The following is a 23,186-nucleotide window of genomic DNA, read 5'->3' as shown; positions in this document are numbered from 1 at the left end:
TAATTAGATGACAAATATTCATATCTCAGTAATGGCTCTGCCCGTGCTGCATTTAGCTCCTCGCGCCGCAGTGACGCAGCTTCCACCCGTTCGCTCCCTCCTAATGAACAGCCACTTAGAATTTTAAAAAGTGGAGAATATCTTTCTGAGTTAATTAGCTTGAAATTAGCTTAATCACAGCTCATTTAAACTTATCTAAACAACAGCATGAGGAACTCTAGGAAAACTTGGGCTCAGCCTTACTCAGCTTTCCACCCAGTGAGCCCGGCCGGCTGGGGGTTTTGTGCTTCTGTATTAGACTAATTTGAATATTAATTGTGTGTGACCTGTTGCATTCAGCTCATGCAGATCCAGCCCACAACTACTTTATTTACCTGCTCTGCCTCCTGCAATCTCTGTCAGGAGTAATGAATAAACCCGGAATTTGATCCTGAACAGAGAAATGTCATGCTGGAGCGGGTTTATTATTTCATGTGCTTTTCAGGGTTCCTGAACACGATGTTAAGATCTGATCAATTGAACATCTGGGTTTCCTGGAGGCTGAGGCAGGATCATGCAATATTTACATCAATATTCTGAGATCAAAGAAGGCTGCGAGTCTTCAAAAAAAAAAACCCTCCACGCAGAGGGATAAAATGGAGCGCAGGAAACCACAGCTGAAATCCAAGTGAAGCCCTGCCCTGTGCAGACAGAACCTGACACAGGAGGACACCAGGAGGTCCCTCAGTGCCATAGGGAACTGCTGGGACATGGGTACCACCAGAAGAGAGGGAACCACAAGATCCTGGGATCCACCTGGCCCAGTGTGCAGTGACAGCCCACCTCGGGAGTTTGCTCTCCTGTGCTCCCACCCAAACTGCCACGTTTTTAACCTGCTCTTAGCTCCAGCTTCAAAGAGGGAGGCAGACCCTTTAATGCTGAATTTCGGTTTCCAGAGCAAGTTCCACAGCACTTTTCCCCCCACGAGCAGCTGGGAGCTGCCTGGTAGCAGGAGATGCTGATGGCAGTGCCAGCCCTGCTGCTACTGCAAATATGGAGGAGAGGGGAGCAGGGTGAAGGCAGAAACCCTCAGAGATCTCATTAGTGGGAAGCATCCTCCAACTGCTGCCGTATGGTTGTCAAACCCCAGCCTGCTCGGGGTTCAACCACAGCACAGAGAACCACATCCTGGGCACAGAAGGGAGCGTGGACAGGCTGGGCTGATGCAGTTACCTCTGAGCAGAGCGGTCTGGGCTGCAGGTTGTTCCTGAGCTGTGTCACAGCCCACTGCCCATCTCCTCGCTGCAGAGATGGAGAAACACCCAGCCATCCCCACTGCAGAGCAGCTGCTGATGGGATCAGAGGTGGAAAGTGGGAGGCCCCTGTTTCAGTTCCATTACACCAGGCTGAGGCTTCTTCTGCTGGGGATGAAGAGCAGCTCACCCCAACACATTCTGCTGAGGGTGAGGAGCAGCAAAACCTGATACACTCTGCTGGGGATGAGGAGCAGCTCACCCTGGTACATTCTGCTGAGGATGAGGAGCAGCTCAACCTGGCATGTTCTGCTGGGGATCACAGGCAACTCACCCAGGTGCCTCTCTAATTGCAGGTTTGCTGCATGGGCAGATTATTTTCACCGTGTCAGTACTTCCCAGAAGGGGCTCCCTTCAGGGACACTCACATTTCCCATATCATGGCAAACATGAGTAGTACTGAGGGCCTGTTTCACCACTCTGGTATTTGTGCCACTCTCATTGGCTGTATGAGGCAGCACCAGGAGTGGAGCAATTCCTGTGTTTTTAAATCAGACACGATATCAAAATACTTCAGGGCTCCTTCAGCAGAGAAACAAACACCCTCTGCCCACTGCAGTGATACCTGGTCCCTCTGGCTTAGTCATTTACTCTGCAGTTAGCAACAAGGTGAATTTTAATTCCAGACCATTTTTTTTCAGTCCTGCTGCTCCTTGTGTGCGTTGTGTCTAATAACAATGTGAGCCATATGGTGCCTCCAGCGCTGGGACTGCAGCCATGGGGTAACAGATGCAAAATGGCCCAAGATAATAGATGGAAAAGTTTGTCTTCTCGCTTTTGAGGAGTTTGAAGAGCTCCCAAAATCAGCGGCATGAAATATTCAGCAAATTAAACACGGCTGGAGTACACAAAGCCCAGCCCAACTGGAAATTAGTTCTTCTGGGGACCCTTTCTAGGACACTTTGGAGGAACAGCTCCAGAACCACGTCTGCAGGATGAGCTGCCTGAGAGCTGCTAAAACATCTCCTTCACCAATCCTTTTAGGAACTACCCAAAAAATGTCCATCAGAGCTGACTGGGCAGGGTCTGGACAGGGAGAGGGGTGAGATGGCACCCTGAGGTGCTTCCCTTGCCTGGATTTGGGACTCCCAGACTCTTTTCCTACCCAGATGCTGGCCTTGCTTACAACACACAGCTGAGCTCTGCAGAGTCCTGCCTTACCCAGGCAGGCAGGTCCCGTTGTCCAAGAATTTCCAAACTCATTGGCACAAAATAACTGAAGCAAGACAAAAATTAGATTCTAAGGGACAACTTTTACAGCTCCTGCAAGGAGCAGAGCTGGTAGAGGACAAGTCAAAGCCGTTCCCAGCCCATGTCAATACTGGGCTGAGACCCCACTAGGGCTTGACTTTGCTCCTACACAGGGACTGGAAGGCAGGAGCGTATTGAACAGCCAGGAAAGCTCCTGAGGATGGTGTGTTTGGGTTCATTGCTCTCAGTGCACGGCCTGAGTGCTGAGGAGCTGGTATTGCTCATTAGAAAGGCATTAAAACACGACTTACAGATCACTGTGGAGTTCCACAAATGCCACTGCCCCATCAAACAGTTATTCAGTTATTGATTTGCATTAAACAAGTAGATAAATACTTAATCTGAGGAGCAACAGCACTCTCATCATAAAGTGAATTAGTGCCTAAAATGTCTCTGGCTCATTAGCAGGCTCAGAGCTGTGTCACTGCTCCCAGGCCTGCAGCCAGAGCTGTTCATGACCCACATCACCCCGGGTCCTGTGGCTGAGCCCCCCAGGCTGCAGGACAGGAAATGAACAGAAAAAAGATTTTTTTTTTTTCTTTTTTTAGAAGTGATAAACTGACTGATAATCCCAGGTTTTGTCTCTTTACGTTGTCGGTGGGAAGGAAAAAGGGCTGTGGGGAGAAAGGTGTTCTAAAAGTTTATTTAGCTCTTATCATTCTTCTTTTTATTCTGTTAATAAAGTTTTCTTTATACCCTTTAATGTTTTGAGCCTGTTTTGCCCCTTAAGCATTTTCTCCTAATCCTTATCTCAACCCCATGAACTTTATTTTAACTAATTTCCCCCCTCCTCAGCTCCAACTACAGCAGAGGAAGATGAGTAGATGACTTTTGTGAGTGCACTGGCATTTGGCCAGAGGTCAGCCCACTGCACGAGGCCACAACCTGCTTTGTCCTGTCCCTCCAGAGGGATCCATGGATAACGGGAGCAGCTGGGGGGACACAGCCTGCACACGGTCAGTGGGAACTCAGGCACCTCCCCTCCTGCCTTCCCTCAGTGGCAGAAATGAGCTGTAATGAAGAGTGGAGTGCCAGAGCAGGGGAACAGCTGGATTCCGCGTTCCTGCAGCTCCTCCTGCAGCCCAGGCTGTCCAGGGGGGCTGTGCTGGGGCACAGGGGCCATCCCAGTCCATCCCAGTCCCTTCAGTGGCTCTGCAGAGGGGGACACTGAGCTGCTCCCATGTCCCCTTCTCCCCATGGGTGACATCCCTCTGTGGCTCTGGGGTTGGCTCCGGGCTGCTGGCGGAGGCAGTGCAGTGTCAGGACTGGCAGAGAGGCCACAGCTGGAGGCAGAACTGTAAATAGTTTTAAAAGGTAATTAAGACTTTGGACAACTTTCTTATTCGAGGTGGAAACTAATATTGATAACCTTCCTCCTGAGCTATTCTCCTGTGGAAGGATTTGCTGCAGGAAATCAACTGAGCAACATATTAAAAAAAAAAAAATCCATTATCATCATCCCTTTTCACATCCCGTCTTCCTTCCCAGGGCACCTCCTCTCCTCCTGTCACCTATCAACAAACAAACAGTTTGGCTCTAATTGCGAAGGACACACTTTCGAGTCGGGAGCTGCGGGCCCAGCGAGATGGATGGGCGGGGTGGGATGTTCTCCACGCTGACACCGTGTCCCGGCACGGGGCGGGAACAGTCTGGGCTGATTTACTTCAGATTTGAGCCGGGAGTAAATTGGAAGGCATGAATCATCTTGACGCGGACGCTGCGGAGATGGATTACCTGGTTTGGCCGCTTGCTCCTCTCTTTCCACAGCCATGCTTTCCTCCTCTCAGTGAAGTTTCGTTTCCCAGACACAGAAGGTTCCCGCTCCGTGCCCATGCCCAGGGAGCCCTGGGTCACTCTCCAGGTGTGTCACTCTCCATGGCCACGCTGGACCGGCGGCTGCCAGAGCCACGGGGTGATTCCTGCTGGTTGGACGCTGATGTCCCCATCCACACCCAGGCCTAGAGCCCTCTCCTTTCATCCGGCACCTCCAGACTGTCAGCCACAAATAGCATTGGGCTGAAATTTTAGCTCTGTCACCTAGCTAAGTGGGTGCAAAGTGCACAATCGCTTTCTGCCCAGGCTGCTACGGGTGTTGAGCACATCCCTTCTCAACTTCTTCCCCCCAAGAATTGCATCTTCTTGAGACATGTAGCTGAGCAGCCACGTGCAAGGGCTGGATGGTTTCTGCCCCTCATTGGCAAGGGACTTTTGCCTTCTCCATCAGTGTCTCTGTGGAAACCAGAGCTGGAAGCACAGGGAATAATGCTGCTCCACATTTCATTCGCCAGGCAGGACTCTCCCACTGTGATCTCTGGGGCTCCAGCAAAGGGCAGCACACCGAAGAGAAATCTTGACTCACTTGTATGATGAGGCAGGACTCTGGTCCAGCAGACCTAAATTCCCAGTTCAATAAGGTCCCGACACCTTCTCACCTTAAAGAATTCAGCACCTCACACCACAAATTATGAGCTAAACAGGCAAATAAGCTCCAGCCCTGTTTTGCAGTGATTGCGGCAATCAGAGCCCAGCTCAGGTTGGCACCCAGGGACTGTAAATCCTGAACTCTGCAGGCAAAGCCCCGGCTGATGGTTGATAGCAAGTGATTAGCCCTAATTCCACTCTTCCTCTCCTTTAAGATGGTTCATCTGGAGCCCCCGCCGTGTTCCTCTGATCACGGTGCAGGAGCAGGGGACAGAGGCCATGTGCAGGGGACAGAGGCTGCCGCTGCCCCTGCTCAGACACCTCCAGCCTCCCCTTCCTGATCTCCTTCTTGTCTCCAGCTTAACTCCTCCTGGAACTGATTTTTTCCTTGGTGGGAGGGGATTTGGAAGCAGAGGGAAATCAGGGGATGGAAGCAGCCCTCTCCTGAGGGGTTGTTAGAGCAGCCCTGCACCTGACACAAGCCGCTGCTCTGGGGCAGGTACAACTTCTCCTGCCACTCACAGCATCCAATCCCTGACCTGGGACATCCCCAGCTCTCCTCAAAAGCTGGTGTTCCCAGACTGTGCCATTCCCCAATGTTTCCACCTGGCCTGTGGGTCTCTTGAGCCTGTCTGAGGTACACGAGTCAAGAAGCAGGTTGTCTGCATTTGTTTTTAAGAGGTGGTGGATTTTTGATCACAGCCTTGCTTCCGCCCTCCTCTCCATCCCCTCCTCCAGCTTTCTTTGAACAAATCATTCCATTTGCAGAGTCCTGTTGTTTAATTTTGCCAGTTGCTGAGTCTCAACCTCCCGTTAATTGGTTTTGCCCGTCTTTGTGCATTCCGTTAAATGAGAAAATGCCACACATAAAATTTTAATTTTGAAAGCCGCCTTGTTTGTTTTATATTGAAATTACCCACGCCACGTCGGCCCGCAGAAACAGACGCTTTCTCATTTCATTAAAAAACTCTTTGTGATGATAAAAAAGCAGCAGAAACAAGATAAAAAGTGGTGTTTCCTTAAAGGCACATGAAAGTGAGAGAGATAAATCCCATGTATTGTAGGGATCAAATCCAGTGCAAGGCTGCGAAGCGGCGATATCAGCACGGAGGCTGTGCCAGCAGCAGCGCAGCAATAGCTCCTCTCCCAGGACGCTGCAGGCTCTGCCTGGCCTGGCCTCTGTCACCCGACAGTGCTTCTGTCCCCTCTGCCACCTGCCAGTGCTTCTGTCCCCTCTGTCACCCAGCACTGCTTGCCTCTGGGTGTCTGCAGTGAGGCACACGCAGGAGCCCTCCAGCTGTGTGCACCCTGTGTCCTGTGTGTGTCCTGAGTCCTGTGTGCACCCTGTGTGTTCGGTGTGTCCTGTGTGTGCCCTGTGTGTCCTGTGTGTGCCCTGTGTGTGCCCTGTGTGTGTCCTGTGTGTGCCCTGTGTGCCCTGTGTGTGTCCTGTGTGTGCCCTGTGAGTGTCCTGTGTGTGTCCTGTGTGTCCTGTGTGTGTCCTGTGTGTGTCCTGTGTGCCCTGTGTGTGTCCTGTGTGTGCCCTGTGTGTGCCCTGTGTGTGTCCTGTGTGTGTCCTGTGTGCCCTGTGTGTGTCCTGTGTGTGCCCTGTGTGTGTCCTGTGTGTCCTGTGTGTGTCCTGTGTGTGTCCTGTGTGCCCTGTATGTGCCCTGTGTGTGTCCTGTGTGCCCTGTGTGTATCCTGTGTGTCCTGCATGTCCTGTGTGCCCTGTATGCCCTGTGTGCCCTGTGAGTGCCCTGTGTGTCCTGTGTGTCCTGTGTGTCCTGTGTGTGTCCTGTATGCCCTGTGTGTGTCCTGTGTGTCCTGCGTGTCCTGTGCATGTCCTGTGTGTGTCCTGTGTATTCTGTGTGTGCCCTATGTGTGTCCTGTGTGTCCTGTATGCCCTGTGTGTGTCCTGTGTGTGTCCTGTATGCCCTGTGTGTCCTGTGCATGTCCTGTGTGTGTCCTGTGTGCCCTGTGTGTGTCCTGTGTGTGTGTCCTGTGTGCCCTGTATGTGCCCTGTGTGTGCCCTGTATGTGCCCTGTGTGTCTCCTGTATGCCCTGTGTCTCCTGTATGCCCTGTGTCTCCTGTGTGTCCTGTGTGCCCTGTGTGCACCCTGTGTATCCTGCGTATCCTGAGTGCCCTGTGCACCCTGTGTGTCCCCAGCCCTGCTGAAGGCTGGCACAGTGAAACCATCACTGCTCAAAGCCACAAGGGCAGAGGGGCCCTTTGCTGCCTGGCAGGTGAGTACGGGGAAGAGGGACCAGCTCCTTCCTCTCCAGACCTGCTGTGTGACACACACAGGGGATTTAACCAGCTCCTCGTGAGGGATCCTCAGACGGACCAAAGCCCTCAGCAGCTTCAACCACTCTCCAACAGCTGCTGGTCATGGCAAAGCAAACTTGCCACCGCTCTGCTGTCCCTTTTTCTGGAGCAGATGTGACCACTGAGGGAGGTGTTCACTGATCCCCTGGGTGCTCAGTGATCCCATATTTACTCTGCCCAATGGGATCTGTAAGTCAGCACAAATAAACAAACTTCCACCTTCAGACTTGACTGCTTCACTTCCCTTTACAAAGTGAGTTTATTCCACTTGATTTTCAATATTCTTCAGCAGTTGCTGAATTGCTATTCAGCTTTGCACAATTTTTCCACCCACTGCCATTTTAAAGGTCATTTAATTATTGTTACAGAGAACTACAAAAAGATAGATAATTGTTTAAATGCTTTAAGCTTCAACAAGTTATTGGCATGGATTTTTTCGTAGTCATGTTAAATGGATCAGTATTTACAGCTCGGGTGTCTTTATTGCACTGTCACCTGGTGATGCTCAGAGCACTGAGCCAGCCCAGCAGCACTGCAATGGGAGGTGCTCAACTGCTCCCTTCATGGATAGACAAAGACATTTCTTTGGACGTTTCAGACCCTCAATCCCCACAGCATTCCTCTTTGGGAAGCACTGGGCAGCTCTGCAGACCCTGCAGGACTGTGGGGATTGTGGCTGTGCAGGAGCAGCCTGAAGTGTGTGATGACAGCAAACCCCAGAAAGTGAGGCTGCTGGCGAGGCACAGCACCTGCTGAGCAGTCAGAACAGGCTGCTGGGGCACTGCTGTTACATGCACAAGTTTTTTTCCCATAATTTCATCAGTACATGAATGTGTCTGTTAAAGCAAACCTAAATGAGAACCAAAAGCCAGCCTCCTCTTTTCATGAAAAGGTGTCTTCTACCAAAATGCAATTATTGCTGGTAAATGGGCAACTTTCCACCTTCACAGAAACGCTGCATGGAGCAGGGAGGAAGAGAAGGATGTAAAGAGGCAGGATCACAAACAGGGACAGGCATGAGGCACATCAGATCCACCTCCTGCTCTGAGCAATCAGAATTTGCTGGTAGTTACTGTAGAGAGAATTTAAGATTATAAACCAAAGGACAAGTTTTCATCTCTGCACATCAGATTGGACAGAAAAGCCCAGCAAAGAACATGTGTTTGTCACAGGACTGGAAGTGGCATTAGCCAGCCTTGGCCAACCATTAACCAGCCTTCTGCATCTCATCATCCTTCTCATCCCAAATGCTCGTTCCACAAAGCTGAGACAATAAACCAGAACATTTAGACTAAACTGTAAAGCCTCGCTTAGGCCTCTAGGTGGAAGGCTGAGAAAGCAAATCTGGTTCTTCGGAAAAGGGGTAGCTGTCCCAAAGAGGAAAACAAACGTGCAATCACTTCTTTGCCCCTTCCCTTGATGTCAGCTGTGAATCAGGTGTGTGGGCTTGGGAGGATGTTAAGACTGGCGAGGTCTGAACTGAAACTGTCTGACAAACAGACCTCAGATCCCACACACTGAATATTGCCTCTTGAGTCTCCACTCCAGAAGCTGTTTTGCAATAAATGCATCACTCCTGCACACGGTTGTGTAAAAGTGGAAAGACAGGCTGGGGCCGGGCTGAGCTCTCCCGCCGTGGCACAGCAGCGGGACCAGGATTTGGGCTGGGGGTGAGAGCGGCCCAAGCGTCCAGCCACAGCATCCTGAGTGCCGTGCTGTGCCAGGGGAGCTCCCCGTGCCCCGGACACCACAAAAACCCACAACTCCTCAGCAGCAGCAGCAGCAGGCAGCGAGCGCCCGGCTCCGCTCCAGCCTCACGCCAGCACGCCACGCCTCGCAGAGGGGAAATCCCCAGCCCAAGGGAGCGAAAGCACGGAGTTGCCTCACTCCGCTGGGTTGTTCCCGTAGCAGAGCCAGCGGAGGGGGAGGCCGGTGCTGTTTGCTCAGCCTTGCACAACCGCTGTGCAGCGGCGCTCCGCGCCGGCAGCGCTCAGCTCAGCCCCTGTCGGCGGCCCGGCCGTGCCAGGCATGGGAACGACCTTTTCCCCGCTCCGCGGGCCGGCTGACACCTCCTCCAGGTGTGTCCTGGGCAGGTGGGAACCACCCCCCGGCCCCTGCCTGCCCCCGCGCTGGCAGCTCCTGAGTCACATGGGACCGGCCGCTGGCGCTGACATCACGGGAGCGGCGAGCGGAGCTGCGGCTGGCTGTCCGTCTGTCCGTCTGTCTGTCCCGCTGACACACATCCGTCCCGTGGGACGCCCGCCGCTGCCCCACATTGCGCAGGCAGCGGCACGGCCCCGCGGACCCCGCCGGCCCGGCCCGCAGGAGAAGGAAATTCATTTCCTGACCGGCAATGTGTGATTAGAGCCAGGGCCTGCCATTCCCAACGAAAGCGTTGGGGAAAGCCAGCCTGTGTTCCCTTGCAGAGAGGGCCCCAAAGCTGTCCAGGAGTTAACTGTTGCGTTTGGGACTTCACATCCTCCCCTGACTTCCTGAGTCCCCAGAGCTGACACTGCTGCTCTGTTTTCGGTTCCTTAGAACAAAAACCACTTTCCCAGATGGATGTGACTTCTTAGGAGGTATTTGCTTAGCCATAGGCATAAATCTTCTGCTCTTCACATCGACCTGGGTGGGATAAAACATTCTGTGACTGTCTATTTAAACATCTTATATTAATACCATGAAGTATTTGTTCAACTTTTATTATTCTTTTAGTTCTGAAGTAGTGACTGCTCGCAGGCATGTCAGAGTACAGCAAATCCAGAGCTGCAGACACTGCATCCAAACTAAAGTGGGGCTGAGCAGGCAGGAATATTTCTGGCTGGCTGAGGGGACCACTGACATTTTCCAGCAGGGAGGTCACAGCTGGGAAGAGCTGAGCAAAACAGTAAATGCTGCTGTCACAGCCACTTGCGCAACCACTCGGTTTTCCCCAGCATTACTTGTTACTTGAGTTTGCTGCTTCTCTCAGCTCTTGACCGAGCTGCTGGAAACCCGAGGTTGCCTGGTGAGCCAGGAGTGCTGCTTCAGAACGGAGAGGGAGCTGCTGGAGCGTGGATGCTCTGGGTACCGCTGCTAGACACCATGCTGGGATGAGGTGATCACAAAGGGGAAGTATCACCAGATACTGAATCGCTGATGCATCCTGAGCAGGGACAGTGGGACTGTTCCCCCCTGGCTTTGGCACAGGGGTGTGGAGGAACTGCTTTCCCAGGTCCAGCTGAAAGCCTGGGTGATGGTGAGGCTTGTGCTGCCTCTGTCACTTCAGCCCTCAACAATGACAGATTTATAGCCCAGAAGTCCCTCGAAGGATGGCTCTTTTCCTTGACAAAAGTGCATGAGAAAGAAATTGTCAGGGTGTGCCCAATCCATCTGTCATTGAGGAGATAGGTTAGTCCTATAACTTAATGCCATCAGTCACTAAGACCAAAGGTAGAGATCAAGGCTGCTTACTCAGAGGAGTACCTAAGGCCGTGTCTAGTCAGGCACACAGTGACAGCCAAATAAATTTCCTTGGTACGGTCCCTCGTAGAGAGGGAGCAGGCATGTTTCTGAGCTCTGGAGTAGAGTGCATGCTCTGCAAGGAGCCCTCAGGCTACCCAGGGAGTAGTTACTCTGCAGAGTGCTTATGAGGATCCCCTTAAACCCCATGGAATAAGTTCAAAGTAGAATGTTCTAAAGAAAAATCCATCTACTTGTCTGCAGCTGCATGTGGAATTCCATACTCATGGGTGAAGGCAGCACTGGGAGGACCACAAGCAGTGTGACAAGGACTGCAGGTGTACAGGCTCCAAACGTGAGTTTTACACATTCTTGATAAGCTTCTCCTCTAGTCCTCCCTTGCTACATTTTTTTTTTTTTTTTCTGAGAAGATCTGAGGTTCATTTCTCCTCTGGAGCCACTACAGCCCACAGCACTGGGGTCCAGAGGCCAGGAGCTCTTGCCCAATACGCAAGTGGGAGTAACCTTCCCTCAGTGCCTCCACTGGGGTGTGACAAGACAAGGGCATTGCTCAGCTGGTGAGCTTTCACTCCAGAAACCCATGATAGTGCTGCCATCAGAGACTTCCTCATCGAGGCCAGTCAGAGCAACAGATGGTCTCCCAGGTGGCATCTCCATGAACCTGAGTGGCTGCACTGTAAAAAAAACCATGAAGGGATGTTGCTCAGCTTTCCTCATGAGGCATGGTGACCCTCTTCCAAAGAAAGGGCATAAATCATCATTTGGTTTTCCTTTAATTCCGGAATGTGCTGAGTCCTCTGTAATAAATTATACTGCTTGCTGTAAAAGAAAATCCGGAGGCAGCTCTGCGAACCTCTTGAATCTCTGAGCTGCAGGTGATGGGACAATTCAGTCCATCACCAGAAGCACATGTAGGTGAGCGCAGTGAGATGAGCCATCAGGTCACTCCACAGACGAACAAGGCATTTAGGACACCAAAGCTGCTGGAAACACATAAATCCCAAGGCAGCCAGTCCCAGCCATGTCAGCCCCCAGAGAAGCTGAGGAATGAGCTCAGCTTGGAGCAGGTGCCTTAGTAGGTACTTCATTACTCAGGGTTCGTCTATACAGGATTCTTAAGAAAATTAAATTGAATTAACTAAGTCTAAAGTAGAACATTAAAATTCTGCATAAAATTCTCATTCAGAATCAAAGTGGCCTTAATTCAGTTTCATTTACTCCCAAATGCTGCTAAATACAGGCATTTAAATTGTCTTTAATTAACATAATGGTCCCACACAGGCTTTTATAAACGAGATTTAATTAGCCCTTTTTTAGAAGTGAGTTAACTGCCTTGAGCTTCCATAGGTAAGCAGCCAGGTCCAGGGCCACGTTGCTGACAGGGCTCCTGGTTGTGGCCGGTTAGCAGGAGTTGCAAAGCTGCATCACTTCCCAAGGAACTGGCACAAGGCCAGCTTCTTCCTCACTTAATAATGGGAGCTTGAATATCGCCTATTTTAACTGTGTCAAATGCATGAGTGGGAGATGAAAGGCTCTGCCAGAGGACGACTCTTCCTTTAAAATCTGGGACATGGAGGTGGTAATCCCTAGAAAAACGTGGCATCAGGATTTTGTGAGACCTGCTCGTGAACAAGGAACCAGGCTGGAAAAAAGCTTACACGGAGTCAGCGGAAAAGGGGATGGAAGTGGAGGACTGGGAGGAACTGAGCCCATCCACGGGACGGGGCTCCTGCTGTCACAGAGCACTTTGTGTCCCCACTGCCCCTGGATACTTTAGTTCCTTTTTTGCACGCCAGAATTCCCAACTCAGCAGGATGAGATGCTGCTGGCAGCTCTTAATTGCCATCCTGGGGGCACCCGGCCTTGCCAGTCCCTGTCCTCCCCTCGAAGCAGTTTCCAAATGTGAAAAAGGAAAAAAAAAAAAAAAAACCAATAGTCAAAATCACCCATGAGGAGCTCTGAGGTGTGACCGGCATGTGACTCCCTTGACTCTTCGGGTGGAGAAGCCAACAGCCTCTCTCTCTCTCCTGGCTTTTCTTTCACCAAATCAGAGCCATGCGGCTGCTGTCACTGCTTTGCATAAATCAGGAGATTCAGCTTGGTGCCTCTTCCCTGGGCTATGCCCTGTGTGAAGTGCATCTGTGGCCATACTTTCTGGTGCAATTGACTTTAGCCTGAAAGCAAAAGCACACAAACAATGCTAAATTCATGCTGACTGGAGTAGATTCCAAGGGAAAGAAGTGTTGGGAAAGCACCTACTTAAGAACTGAGTACGGATTATCTCTGATCTGAATCTCGCTGTGTGTGTGTGTTACTGTTGAGCACACAGTGCGGTTGCAGACACGGCCAGAGACAAGGAAAACTGATTGTTTCGGGGTAACCACAAGGAAGATGAATGCAAATGTATTCCTGTAACTGGGAGAGTTCCTTGCTCCCTGAGTTGGGCTCCGGTACATGGCCTCGGGGGGAGCAAATTTGCAACTACCTCCATTAAATTGTTTAGGCGTGATTAATCAGAAGTCAGAGATTTGAAGTTTTTGCACGTTTCACAACGCAGATTTTAACCCCTGCAGCTCCACGCGGGCGCGGTTTAGCGGGGGACAGGCACCGGCGGGTGCCAGATGTTTCCGGCCGGCGCCTATCTCCTCTGCACGCCGGGCCTGACAAGCCGAATCACGGCCAGCCGCATCACTGGGATGCAGGCGGTGCAAAGGGACGTTTGTTACCACGGAGCCCGTCCCCTGGCGGTGCCCCTGTCCCTGTCACAGCAGCCGGGGCGGGCCGGGGCGGGCCGGGAAACGGCGGCCGCTCCTCCCCTGGCTCTGCCCTTCCGCCCCGCGCTCCTCTCCGGTATAAATCGGCGGCCGCCGCCCGGCCCGCTCCGGCCCCCATGGAGAGGCAGCGGCAGCCCGGCGGCGGCGCGGTGAGCGCTGGGGGGATCGGGGCGGGGGTTCGGTCCGGCCGGGAGCGGGGCCCGGGGTGCGGGCCCGCCGCTAACGCCGCTGTCGCCCCGCAGGTGCCGGCGGCGAGCGGAGGCCGCCAGTCCCCCGCCGGGAGCCGTGAGCGCGGGCGGCGTCGCCCCGGGCTGGCCTGAGGCGCTGCCGGCCGCGGCCCGGCCCGCAGCGGGGATGAGCGGCGGCGAGGGCCCCGAGGGGCCCGGGGACGGCCCCGAGCTGCAGCTGAAGGTGGATTTTTTCCGCAAGCTCGGCTACTCCTCGGAGGAGATCCGCGTCGTGCTGCAGAAGCTGGGCCTGGGCGCCGACACCAACACGGTGCTGGGCGAGCTGGTGAAGCACGGCCCGGCCGAGCGGGACGGCCCCGAGGGCCCGCCCGAGCCCGGCGAGGCCCCGCTGGTCCCTCGGGGAGGCGCCGGCAACAAATCCCCCGCTCCAGGCCCCGAAGAAACGGAGAGCGACAACCTGAAGCCCATCGTCATCGATGGCAGCAACGTGGCCATGAGGTGCGTGCGGGGTGGGCGCGGGGCTGTGTCCGTGTCACCTCCGGGGATGAGCTCTGCCGGAGCTCGGGGACGAAAAGCTGCGGGTGCGTCCCTCAAAGCTGCCGCTTTGGGGTGTGTTTGGAAGGGGGCTGGTAATATTTTCCGAGGTGCCTCTCCAGCACGCGAGAACGAGCATCGCGTTTGCCGGTGCGGGCCCGTCCGGCCGCCCGGAGGCAGCAGTCACGGGGCGATGATGAGGGCAGCGGTGCTTCCTCCAAAACAGACATTTCCTCCTGTGCTCTGGCGCTGGGGGGTAACTGAAGGGACGTTGTTCTCCCAGCTAGTGGCTTTGTGAAAGTTCCCGTAGCAGGAAGTTGCTCAATAAATAATTATAGGGTTAATTAGAGAAGGCTCTGTAATACGGAGCCGCACTGGAGACTTGTCTCCAAATTGTGCCTCTTGCGTTTTGGTGAATTTCTGTACAAGGTAGAGGAGGACGAGATGTCGAAGGTGTTGCCAAGGCAGGGCTGTGGCTCGTCCTCAGCAATTCACGTGTCCCTGCTGGACACTGTGACCAGAGCCCCCAGCATCCATGGAGCATCCAGAATCTCAGGGCTGGATGTTTGTTGGTGTGATGTCCCCACTTTTCACGCTGACTTTTACTCCCATGATGGTGAGCACTGCTTGTCCTCACCCCGACCCCAGCAGGATGTGTTCCCCACCTCTGCATAGTGGGTGTTCCGGGCTCTTAAAATTTAACGCACCGGGTTCTGAAATCTTTTTTTTTCTGTTGCAGCTCAGAAGCCGCCTGCTTTGTTGTTTATGTTTTTGTATTCAGATTTTGTAAAAAATAACCCTGGGTGCAGGTGGAGCTGCCGTGTGGGTTGCAGTAGGTTTGTCTGAGGTGAAAGTGCTGCGTGGAGGTTTGTTTGCAGGTGTGGTTTTTGCCAAGCCCTGGCTGACAGTTCCGAGAACAGAACTGAGAGTGATGGGGCACAGGCGGGTCCCGGGACAAAAGAGGAAAAGGTGATGGCAGTGGAACAGGGCTGGAGAGTGAAAGCTGTGCCTGGCATCCCTGAAGAGAACCTGTTCCAGTTCCAAAGCTCTGGGAACACGGTGGAAAATGGCCTATTGTGAGCCCAGGCTGATAAGTGACTGTGGCAGCAAAGTTTACCTTGGATAAGTGCTTGGGCTTTACCAGCAGGATTGGCTGTGTTTGTTAATGAGGAGCCTCTTACCGGTGAAAGTTACCCCAAAATGCAGAGGGGAAATCACAGCAGCTGTGAGTCAGGGCAGGCCAGAGCCCAGGGTCTGACATGAGAAGCAGCAGCCTGGCTTTTTTTAAGCAATTTGCTAGAAGGGGAATTCCATTCTGAAACTTCCTGTATTGATGGTGTGATGTTCCCTGCTGATTCATTTGCAGTGTGTACAGCGGCCTCCCTCAACAGCTCTTGACAAACCTATGCAAATCATAGTGGAAATTAGCTTTTACTTCCTTCTAAGGGAATTTTTCTTTGGCTGCTGCCAAATCAGATCAGCCCAATTAGCTGCCTTCTGGAGGTTTGAGGTTGGTAGCAGGGACTCAAAATATAAAAAGAAAACCCACCAAACCAAAAAGAAATCCACCAGAAAGGATTTGATTTTCACATTTATCTCTAAAAAGTTGTAGTGACCTGTGCCTGGCTATTTATAGCTAAATTCATCTGATATTGGAGAAAAGTGTTGGAGCATCTTCTGATGGTGATTGCCAGCCTTCTGTAATTCAGGATTCCTATTGGAGGTGCATTAGGTGTCTCTTTAAGTGTGAGTTCTGTTGCCAGGCGTTTAGTTCTTCTAGAATAAGTACTTTTGTACAGCTCTTCAACTTCCTTTGTAGTTTCAAAGAGAGGGTGAGGCCTGGAGGGGAAGTGAGACTTTTCTGTAGTGATGCTGTAACAGTGCCACGGCAGGAATGGCTCTGCTGAGGGGTGGTGGGAGCTGAGATCTCATTCAGGTGCAGGTGGAAGGAGTAAGACTTGGGACAGGGAGTGCCCAGGTGAGGAAAATCTTCCTAAATTCTGAGAGCAGTTCCCCTTTTGGTGCAGTGCATGAATGCTGTCACAGAACACGGGCAGTTGGATCCCCACAGTGACATATCAGGCTGGAATAGAAGTGCTGAAAGTTTGCCAAAAATGCTATCACCAGAAGAGCTGATTGCACTGTAAATACTAGTGCTTGTAAAACAGGAGGGGCAGTTTCCTCCTAGAAGTTCTGGAAACGTATTGATATGACCTAATGAATAATTAGGAAGCTTTTGCATCAGTATCTGGCTTCTGACGAGGTTGTCAAACTTTGTTCTCCAACTGCCATGAGCTGTTCACTCAGCAATGCCGATCACAGGACTTGTTGCCATTTTCTGCAAAGAGTGCAATTGTAGATGAGGTTTTGAGCCGTCGTGGAATGAATCATCTTTCCTTGAGGTGAGAGTGCCTATAAAATGTCTTGTTTTCCTGAAGCGATCAGCGCAAGTTGGCAAGCAAACCCCCAGTGAGGGTACAGTGCACCCTGGCAGGAAACAGCTGCTGGCATTAGCTGTCAGAGTAGCACAAAGGGGTTTGGGATCACATTGTGCTCTGGGCTAAAAATAACCATCAGAAGGCCAGGGTTGAAGCAGAGGCTGTTTCAGAGCAGCTGCAACAGTTCCAGCTGCTGCCTCCCTCCCAGTGAGTATTTGAGTGTTTACTGGTGTCCTGAGGTGCTGGACTGAACAGGGGTGCTGGGCAGGTCTGAGTGAGGATGTTGTTACACAAGGCAAACATCTGTGTCTGCTGCCCGTGCTCCTCATCACTTTACTGGAGCTTATCCTAGTTGCCACCTCCCTTTGCTCTGCATTGCCTGACTGGCGTGGACTGAATCACGAGGGAATTAAAGTCTTAATTTTCTCCTTCGCAGCCATGGGAATAAAGAAGTGTTCTCCTGCCGAGGTATCCTTCTGGCTGTCCAGTGGTTCTGGGACAGGGGACACAAGGACATCACAGTCTTTGTGCCATCGTGGAGGAAGGAGCAGCCCCGACCAGATGTGCTCATAACAGGTATGAAAATATGAAAACCAAAAGTAGCTTTTCAGGCTGACTGCTCTGTCACTTAGTGAGCTTGCAGAGTTCTAGCTAAGTCAGTAATTAACTTCAGAATGGAATGTCTGAGTAGTAGGAGCTGCAATGAGCTGAGTGACCGGGGGAATTAGTCATTAACTTCTCCCCTAAGCCAGCTTTTGCCTGAATCAGTTGGAATAGTTCAGACAACAAGGAATGTGATACTGCTCTGCTTCTTAACCTCTTGCCTTTTCATTTCATGATTTTTTTCCCTCTTGCAGGGGTACACTTTGTGCTTCGTATCTAACTGAAGCATATTTAGCCAGAATTATTCAAATTGAGGGGAGCTTGCAGAGAGCTGAGATTTCTGAGTAACTCAGAACAGCAATGTGTGGACTTACTATTTTCTGAACTTGAGAAGAGCTGGCTCTTCTCAAGGGAAACTTTTCAACAGTTTTCTTTTTCCCAAAACAACCTTGTGTAAACAGTATTTTTTTCCTCATGACGAGAAGTGGTGTTTGCTATTTCTGTTACTCAGCCAATGGGAGAGGTGTCAGTCCTATGGACCAATAACGTGTCTTTTTAGCACAGCATGTTATAAAAGGGCTGAATGAATTGTAAATAAAGCCTTCTGATTTCTTGACTGGAGTCAAGCATCTTTATTTTGTGTCCTGTTGCGACAGCGATGAGCAGGGTTGAATACAGTCCGGGTTACAGAGAGACTGAATGACTTCACATGAATTTTTATTTATAACATTACTTTATCCATGTGAAGGGCTGTGCAGGGCGTGTGACGCTCTTTTACACCACGACGACACAGAATCTGAAATTCAGAAGGCTGAAAACGGCTCCTTTATTTTTGGGATGTGTCCTCCTTTTATACTGTTTTACACAGAACTAATTTGATTGGTGAAACAAAGGTAAACTTCTTTAATCGCATTGTCGCTGTTAGGGACACGAATTTTAATATTTTTGACTCCATTTATATACACTTTATCAGAAGGCAAAAGATGGGCTACACAGTTACTACTTCTTAGGTGAACATTACTATCAATCATATTTCTCCTCCCAGAGGAGAAATATGTAGACAAAGCTAAATATATACATAGTTTACATGGAACTGCGACTACAAAACTGTCAATACTCAAAATGTAAGAAAACTTAGAGCAACATCACATTGGTCAGAGTAGAGGGACATCAAGAAGAAGTTCCCTCCCAGGGAAAGGAACGAATAACATAGGTACAGTTACAAAAGCACTTCTCCCATTGATAGAAAACTCCCTGGGAAAAGAATTTCAGAAAAACAGAAAATCAGGCATGGAACCAGGGCTACAGGCGTGTGCTCACAGCCGTGTTTTCCCCAGACCAGCACATCCTGCGGGATCTGGAGAAGAAGAAGATCCTGGTGTTCACGCCGTCGCGGCGGGTGGGCGGCAAGCGCGTGGTGTGCTACGACGACCGGTTCATCGTGAAGCTGGCGCACGAGTCCGACGGCGTCGTGGTGTCCAACGACACCTACAGGGACCTGCAGAACGAGCGGCCCGAGTGGAAGAAGTTCATCGAGGAGCGCCTGCTGATGTACTCCTTTGTCAACGACAAGTATGGTTGATGCCTTGAGTTTTTTGGCTTTTTGTGTTCTGTTCAGGGCCTGTGCTGTGTTAGGGTATAAATCTGAACTCCGTGTGGAGTGTTGGTACGGTCTCTTCGCTTTATGGTCAGACAAAACGATCCTTCCAGGCCTGAGATCCAAGGACACCCTCTGCCTCAGGCCATGAAAAGTATAAGCAGAAGTGAATTGTTGGGGAGCAAACTGGGGGAATGTGACTTCATTACCTGAAGCTATAACTGGACCATTAACCCCGATGTGCAAATAGACCAAACTTACATCTGTCTGAAAAACTCGTGACCATGGTCCCTCTTGGGTGTCGCCTGTGCGAGGCTTTTGCACTGGCTGAAGTGTATCTATTGAAGGCCTTTAATAAATACCCACTTTATTCTCCTAGCTTTGTCTAGCCTCTGTCCCAGGTAGCCACTCCAAGGCATCATGGTCACATCTTCCTGGGCTTTTAAGAAAGATGTTTTAAGAAAAATCAGTGTGTGAACACACTGGCTTGTTCTAATGAAGCAGTAGCAAGTGATGCATGAGAAAAGCAAAATGCCAGTGAGGAAATAAAAAAAAGCTGTAGGATACAAAGGCAAAAGAAGTTGATGGCATCTCAGTAGCTGCTCCTAATTTGGAGCTAGGAGCTCCAAGGAGAGCTTCAGGGTGTGATTCCTGACAGGAAATTGTTAGCAGGCTCAGCAGCAGGTACTAATTCTGGTTGACAACCAAGCATTGAACCTCTTCTGTGCCTGAAGGGGGAAGCATTTTGTGCTGGTGTGGACTGGGTGGTAGGAGGGTTATCTCTGCAGGAAATAGGCTTTGTAGGGCTCAGATAGCTTTTGATCTTCAATGAAATAGGAGGATTTGAGAAGAAACCAACTTAGAAAAGTGAACTGCTTCTTACTGAGGTTTGTTTTGCTTTAGGTTTATGCCTCCAGATGATCCCTTAGGGCGTCATGGCCCCAGCCTGGATAACTTCCTCAGGAAGAAACCTGTAGTTCCAGAGCACAAGAAACAGCAGTGCCCTTATGGTAAGACCTGCCTTCTTTATGTGAAGAAAGGTATCATTCATAATCTAGTCAAATCCAGCTGCTCATTCCATGCTCTGGCTTTCCTTACAGGGAAGAAATGCACTTATGGAATTAAGTGTAAGTTCTACCATCCTGAAAGGATCAACCAGCCCCAGCGCTCGTTAGCTGATGAACTCCGTGCCAACGCAAGGCTGTCTCCAACCAGAAGTACCAGTGCTAAGGAGGAGAAAAAGGGAAAAAGGGATTCCCAGGCAGAGCTCTTGTGCTCTGTACCCACAGAGAGTGACAAGAGCTCTTTACAGAGGGTCTCTGCAGAGAGGAAGAGCTTGGCCCACAAAGCCAAGCCCAGTGAAGCTGTGCTTCAGGCCAAAGGCTGCGTGTCGGGCAGTGTCTCCCCTGACAGGTACCAGCAGCCTCCCATGGACTCTCTGTCTTACATCTCTCAGGAGCGTCTCGACTCAGGCATCGGGTCTCTGGAGAACCAACTGTCTGACATGTGGCCCCACAGGTGTTCTAGTCACTGTGACCATCCCCACGCCGAGCAGGTGGCCATCTGCACCTGTGGGAGGCAGAGACCCGTCTACCCACGTTCCCCCAGCTTAGAGCAGAACGGTCTGGTCCCTTACAAGCACAGCTCCCATAAATCTTCTTCCTCTGGTGCTAGCTTCTTGCAGTACAGCCCTGAGATGTCTCACTCAGGAGCTGCCCACTCTTTCTCAGGCTATGGGGTACCTGTACACACAGGTGCTGCGGGGCAGTACAGCCTGCCCGGGGAGTTCGGTGCCGCGCTGCCGCGCTCGCGGGAGTTCTGGTCCGAGCCGTTCCCCCTGCCCCAGGTGAGATCCCCCGGTGTGCCCGACCCCCGTGCGGTGCAGAGGGCCCCGGGCCCGGCCTACGGGGACTCGGGGCCCTGGGCTGGCTCGGAGCAGTTTGCTGAGGAGAGGGCCAGCGTGCACGTCAAGCTGTGCGGCATCTTCCACCCACACCTGGTTGACGCCGTGATGAGCCGCTTCCCCCGGCTGCTGGACCCCCAGAGGCTGGCGGCAGAGATCCTCACCTACAAGGCCCAGAACCCAGGGATGTGAGGCAGGTGCTGAGGGCAACCAGGCGTGGGGGGAGTTTGGGGGGCTGCTTGTGCCTCTGCAGCTGGCACAGATGCCTTCTGAGTGCTCCTTCTTATTCCTTTGGAAGAACTGGGCTCCAGCTGGAGGCTGGATGCCAGATGTGGTGTGCTCACAGTAAATTCTGCTCCAGCTATGACTGCATGGCTGTGGGAGAGGTGAGAACACCTCAGCATCCCACCTTCCCTAGGGGCTGCTAAGCAGGAAGAGTGGCTGCAGCTCCAGAGCAGGACTGCTCCTTTGGGGTTTGTGGGAGTTTAGCACACCCTGAATTCCTGCAGTTGTCCATGACCAGATGTGAGAGAAGTGGGTGCTGCCTCTGTAGTGGCCTAAGGCTAGTTTCTGAGGACTCAAGTGCCTTGTCAATGCTGTTATTAGGTCCTTTACTAAATCCCACCATTCAGATCTGTAGCAAATGTTGTGTTATTAATGTCATCCGAAGCTGGGTTTTTGAACGATGTTTTCCACAGCCCTCCCACCTCAGCTTGCCTTCCTGAGGTGAGGTAATTCTGCCACATGGACCGCAAGTGCTTAGTGAGCTGCTCAGCTCCCAGGAGCACAGTCCTTGCTCAGGAGGAGCAGCTGGACACTGCTCCAGAGCTGTGTGAGCTGTGTGCCAGGCATGTGCTGACAGCTGCAGTGTCAGAGCAGGTGGGTGAGCTGAGCACGCTGTGAGTGCTGCTCTGGAACTCTCCCTTGTCCCAGGCTGGCTCTGTACAGCACTGACAAGGATTTATTAATGTGCCTTTTGCCTTCAGACAGCAGTAGAACAGCTGCAGTCACATCTGGACTGCTGCCAGGGGCCTTCCCGAGGAGTCTTTTAATATTTTAGTCTGTAAAGCTGTTGCTTCGTCTTCTTCCTCAGCAATATTCCCCTGTCCCCTTCGGCTGTGCCCAACTAGAGCGGCATCCAGAATTGTAGAATAAGACTTATTTGGCAAGACTGTTCGATTTCCTCTTACTCTGTAAGATATTTCCTATTGTAGGTACTGTAAGAGACTTTAAAAATGCAAAACCAATTGCTGTAGTAATTGGTTCTGGTCCTGGAGTTTTGCTGTGCCAGGGATGCAGAAATGTTCCTGGCACTTGCAGGCCAGAAGCAGTTGATTTGTTGATACACATTGTATCTGTGTGTGTTGTTGTTTTCTAAATACAATACGCCCTTCTGTGGTTAAACCAAGGTTATTGAGTGGCAAATTAGGAAGGGGAGAGTGGAAGGCAGCTGGTTCTGAAACCCTCCTGGGAGCAGTGCTGTCTATTCCTGCTCTTCCCTCTGATGTCCAAGGAATGACCTGCCAAGACTGGCACCATGTGCCATGAGACCACAGGGACACAGAAACCTGTATACCTGGTGAATAATGATACATTACAAATTAGTAATGTTTCATGTTAGTAAGCAAAATGCTTCTTAATTTTAAGTAACCTAATACTTTGCCTATTTGTAAATTACAGGAAAAAAATGGTTTTTAATGTTATTGTTCAGCACCTTGCTGCTTGCAGTTTTAATCAACGCTGTTCTCACCTCAGCCATGTGTTACTTGGCAAGGTGGGTTTGGGTTTCTGGTGGAATGCTGGTATCTGCTGCCTCTCTTGCAATGAGAAGATTAACATTTTGTACTCCCCAGCTGACACTTGCTGAACTTTCTGTATCACTCTGCAGTATAGTCATGTACTGAATAGCCATGTGAAAGCCATGGCAAAGAACTATGTTATAGAAATAAAAACTGCTGAGTTGACATACTTGGTCTCTGGTGGCTTTGTGGAGGAGCATTCAACATTTTGGTTGGCTTTCCAAGGAAGTCAGAGAAATTGTCCTTCCTCCCCGGGGTTCCTGTGACAGGCTTTGATCTCTGTGTGCAGTCTGAGGGCTGGTTATTGACAGGCTGTTAATCGATGCAGCGAGACCAAAACATCCATGTGCTGTGGCAGATAAGGGCATGTGCAGTGCCTGCTGTTTATTTGGCTTTACTGGGGTTGCTCAGTGCCTGGGGCAGGCCCTGACAGGGCAGGTGGGACAAGCAGCAGACCACAGTGTGGCTGTCCCAGGTGCTAAAGCACCTTCCTGGCAATTTCGGACTCGGAGTGGACTGTGGGCTTGACTTTAAGGGTCAATTCCACAGTACAGCCTGGAAATAAATGCCTGTTTGATCCGGTTACAGTACATCTGTGTCA

At 51.3% G+C, this 23,186-nt stretch overlaps 1 protein-coding gene across 2 annotated transcripts; it reads left to right on the top strand.

The window, feature by feature from the left end:
* The first annotated feature begins 13,647 nt into the window (after positions 1 to 13,647).
* On the top strand, positions 13,648 to 22,754 carry ZC3H12A (zinc finger CCCH-type containing 12A). Of its 2 annotated transcripts, XM_066204382.1 has the most exons (6): positions 13,648 to 13,672; positions 13,766 to 14,209; positions 17,120 to 17,259; positions 18,624 to 18,858; positions 19,787 to 19,893; positions 19,984 to 22,754. In XM_066204382.1, exons 2-6 carry the CDS (start codon positions 13,878 to 13,880, stop codon positions 20,976 to 20,978), a joined length of 1,809 nt encoding a protein of 602 aa, XP_066060479.1. In that variant the 5' UTR covers positions 13,648 to 13,672; positions 13,766 to 13,877; the 3' UTR covers positions 20,979 to 22,754. The 2 variants fall into 2 exon arrangements, with proteins under 2 accessions (XP_066060479.1, XP_066060478.1); XM_066204381.1 differs by lacking the exons at positions 13,648 to 13,672; positions 13,766 to 14,209 and adding an exon at positions 14,225 to 16,647.
* The last annotated feature ends 432 nt before the right edge of the window (positions 22,755 to 23,186 follow it).

The sequence above is a fragment of the Chamaea fasciata genome, unplaced genomic scaffold, assembly GCF_029207755.1.
Source record: "Chamaea fasciata isolate MVZ Bird 193981 ecotype frontalis unplaced genomic scaffold, bChaFas1.0.hap1 SCAF_26, whole genome shotgun sequence".
NCBI lineage: Eukaryota > Metazoa > Chordata > Aves > Passeriformes > Sylviidae > Chamaea > Chamaea fasciata.
Note: the sequence above shows the minus strand (reverse complement) of the source record. Positions and strands in the feature narration are given on the sequence as shown.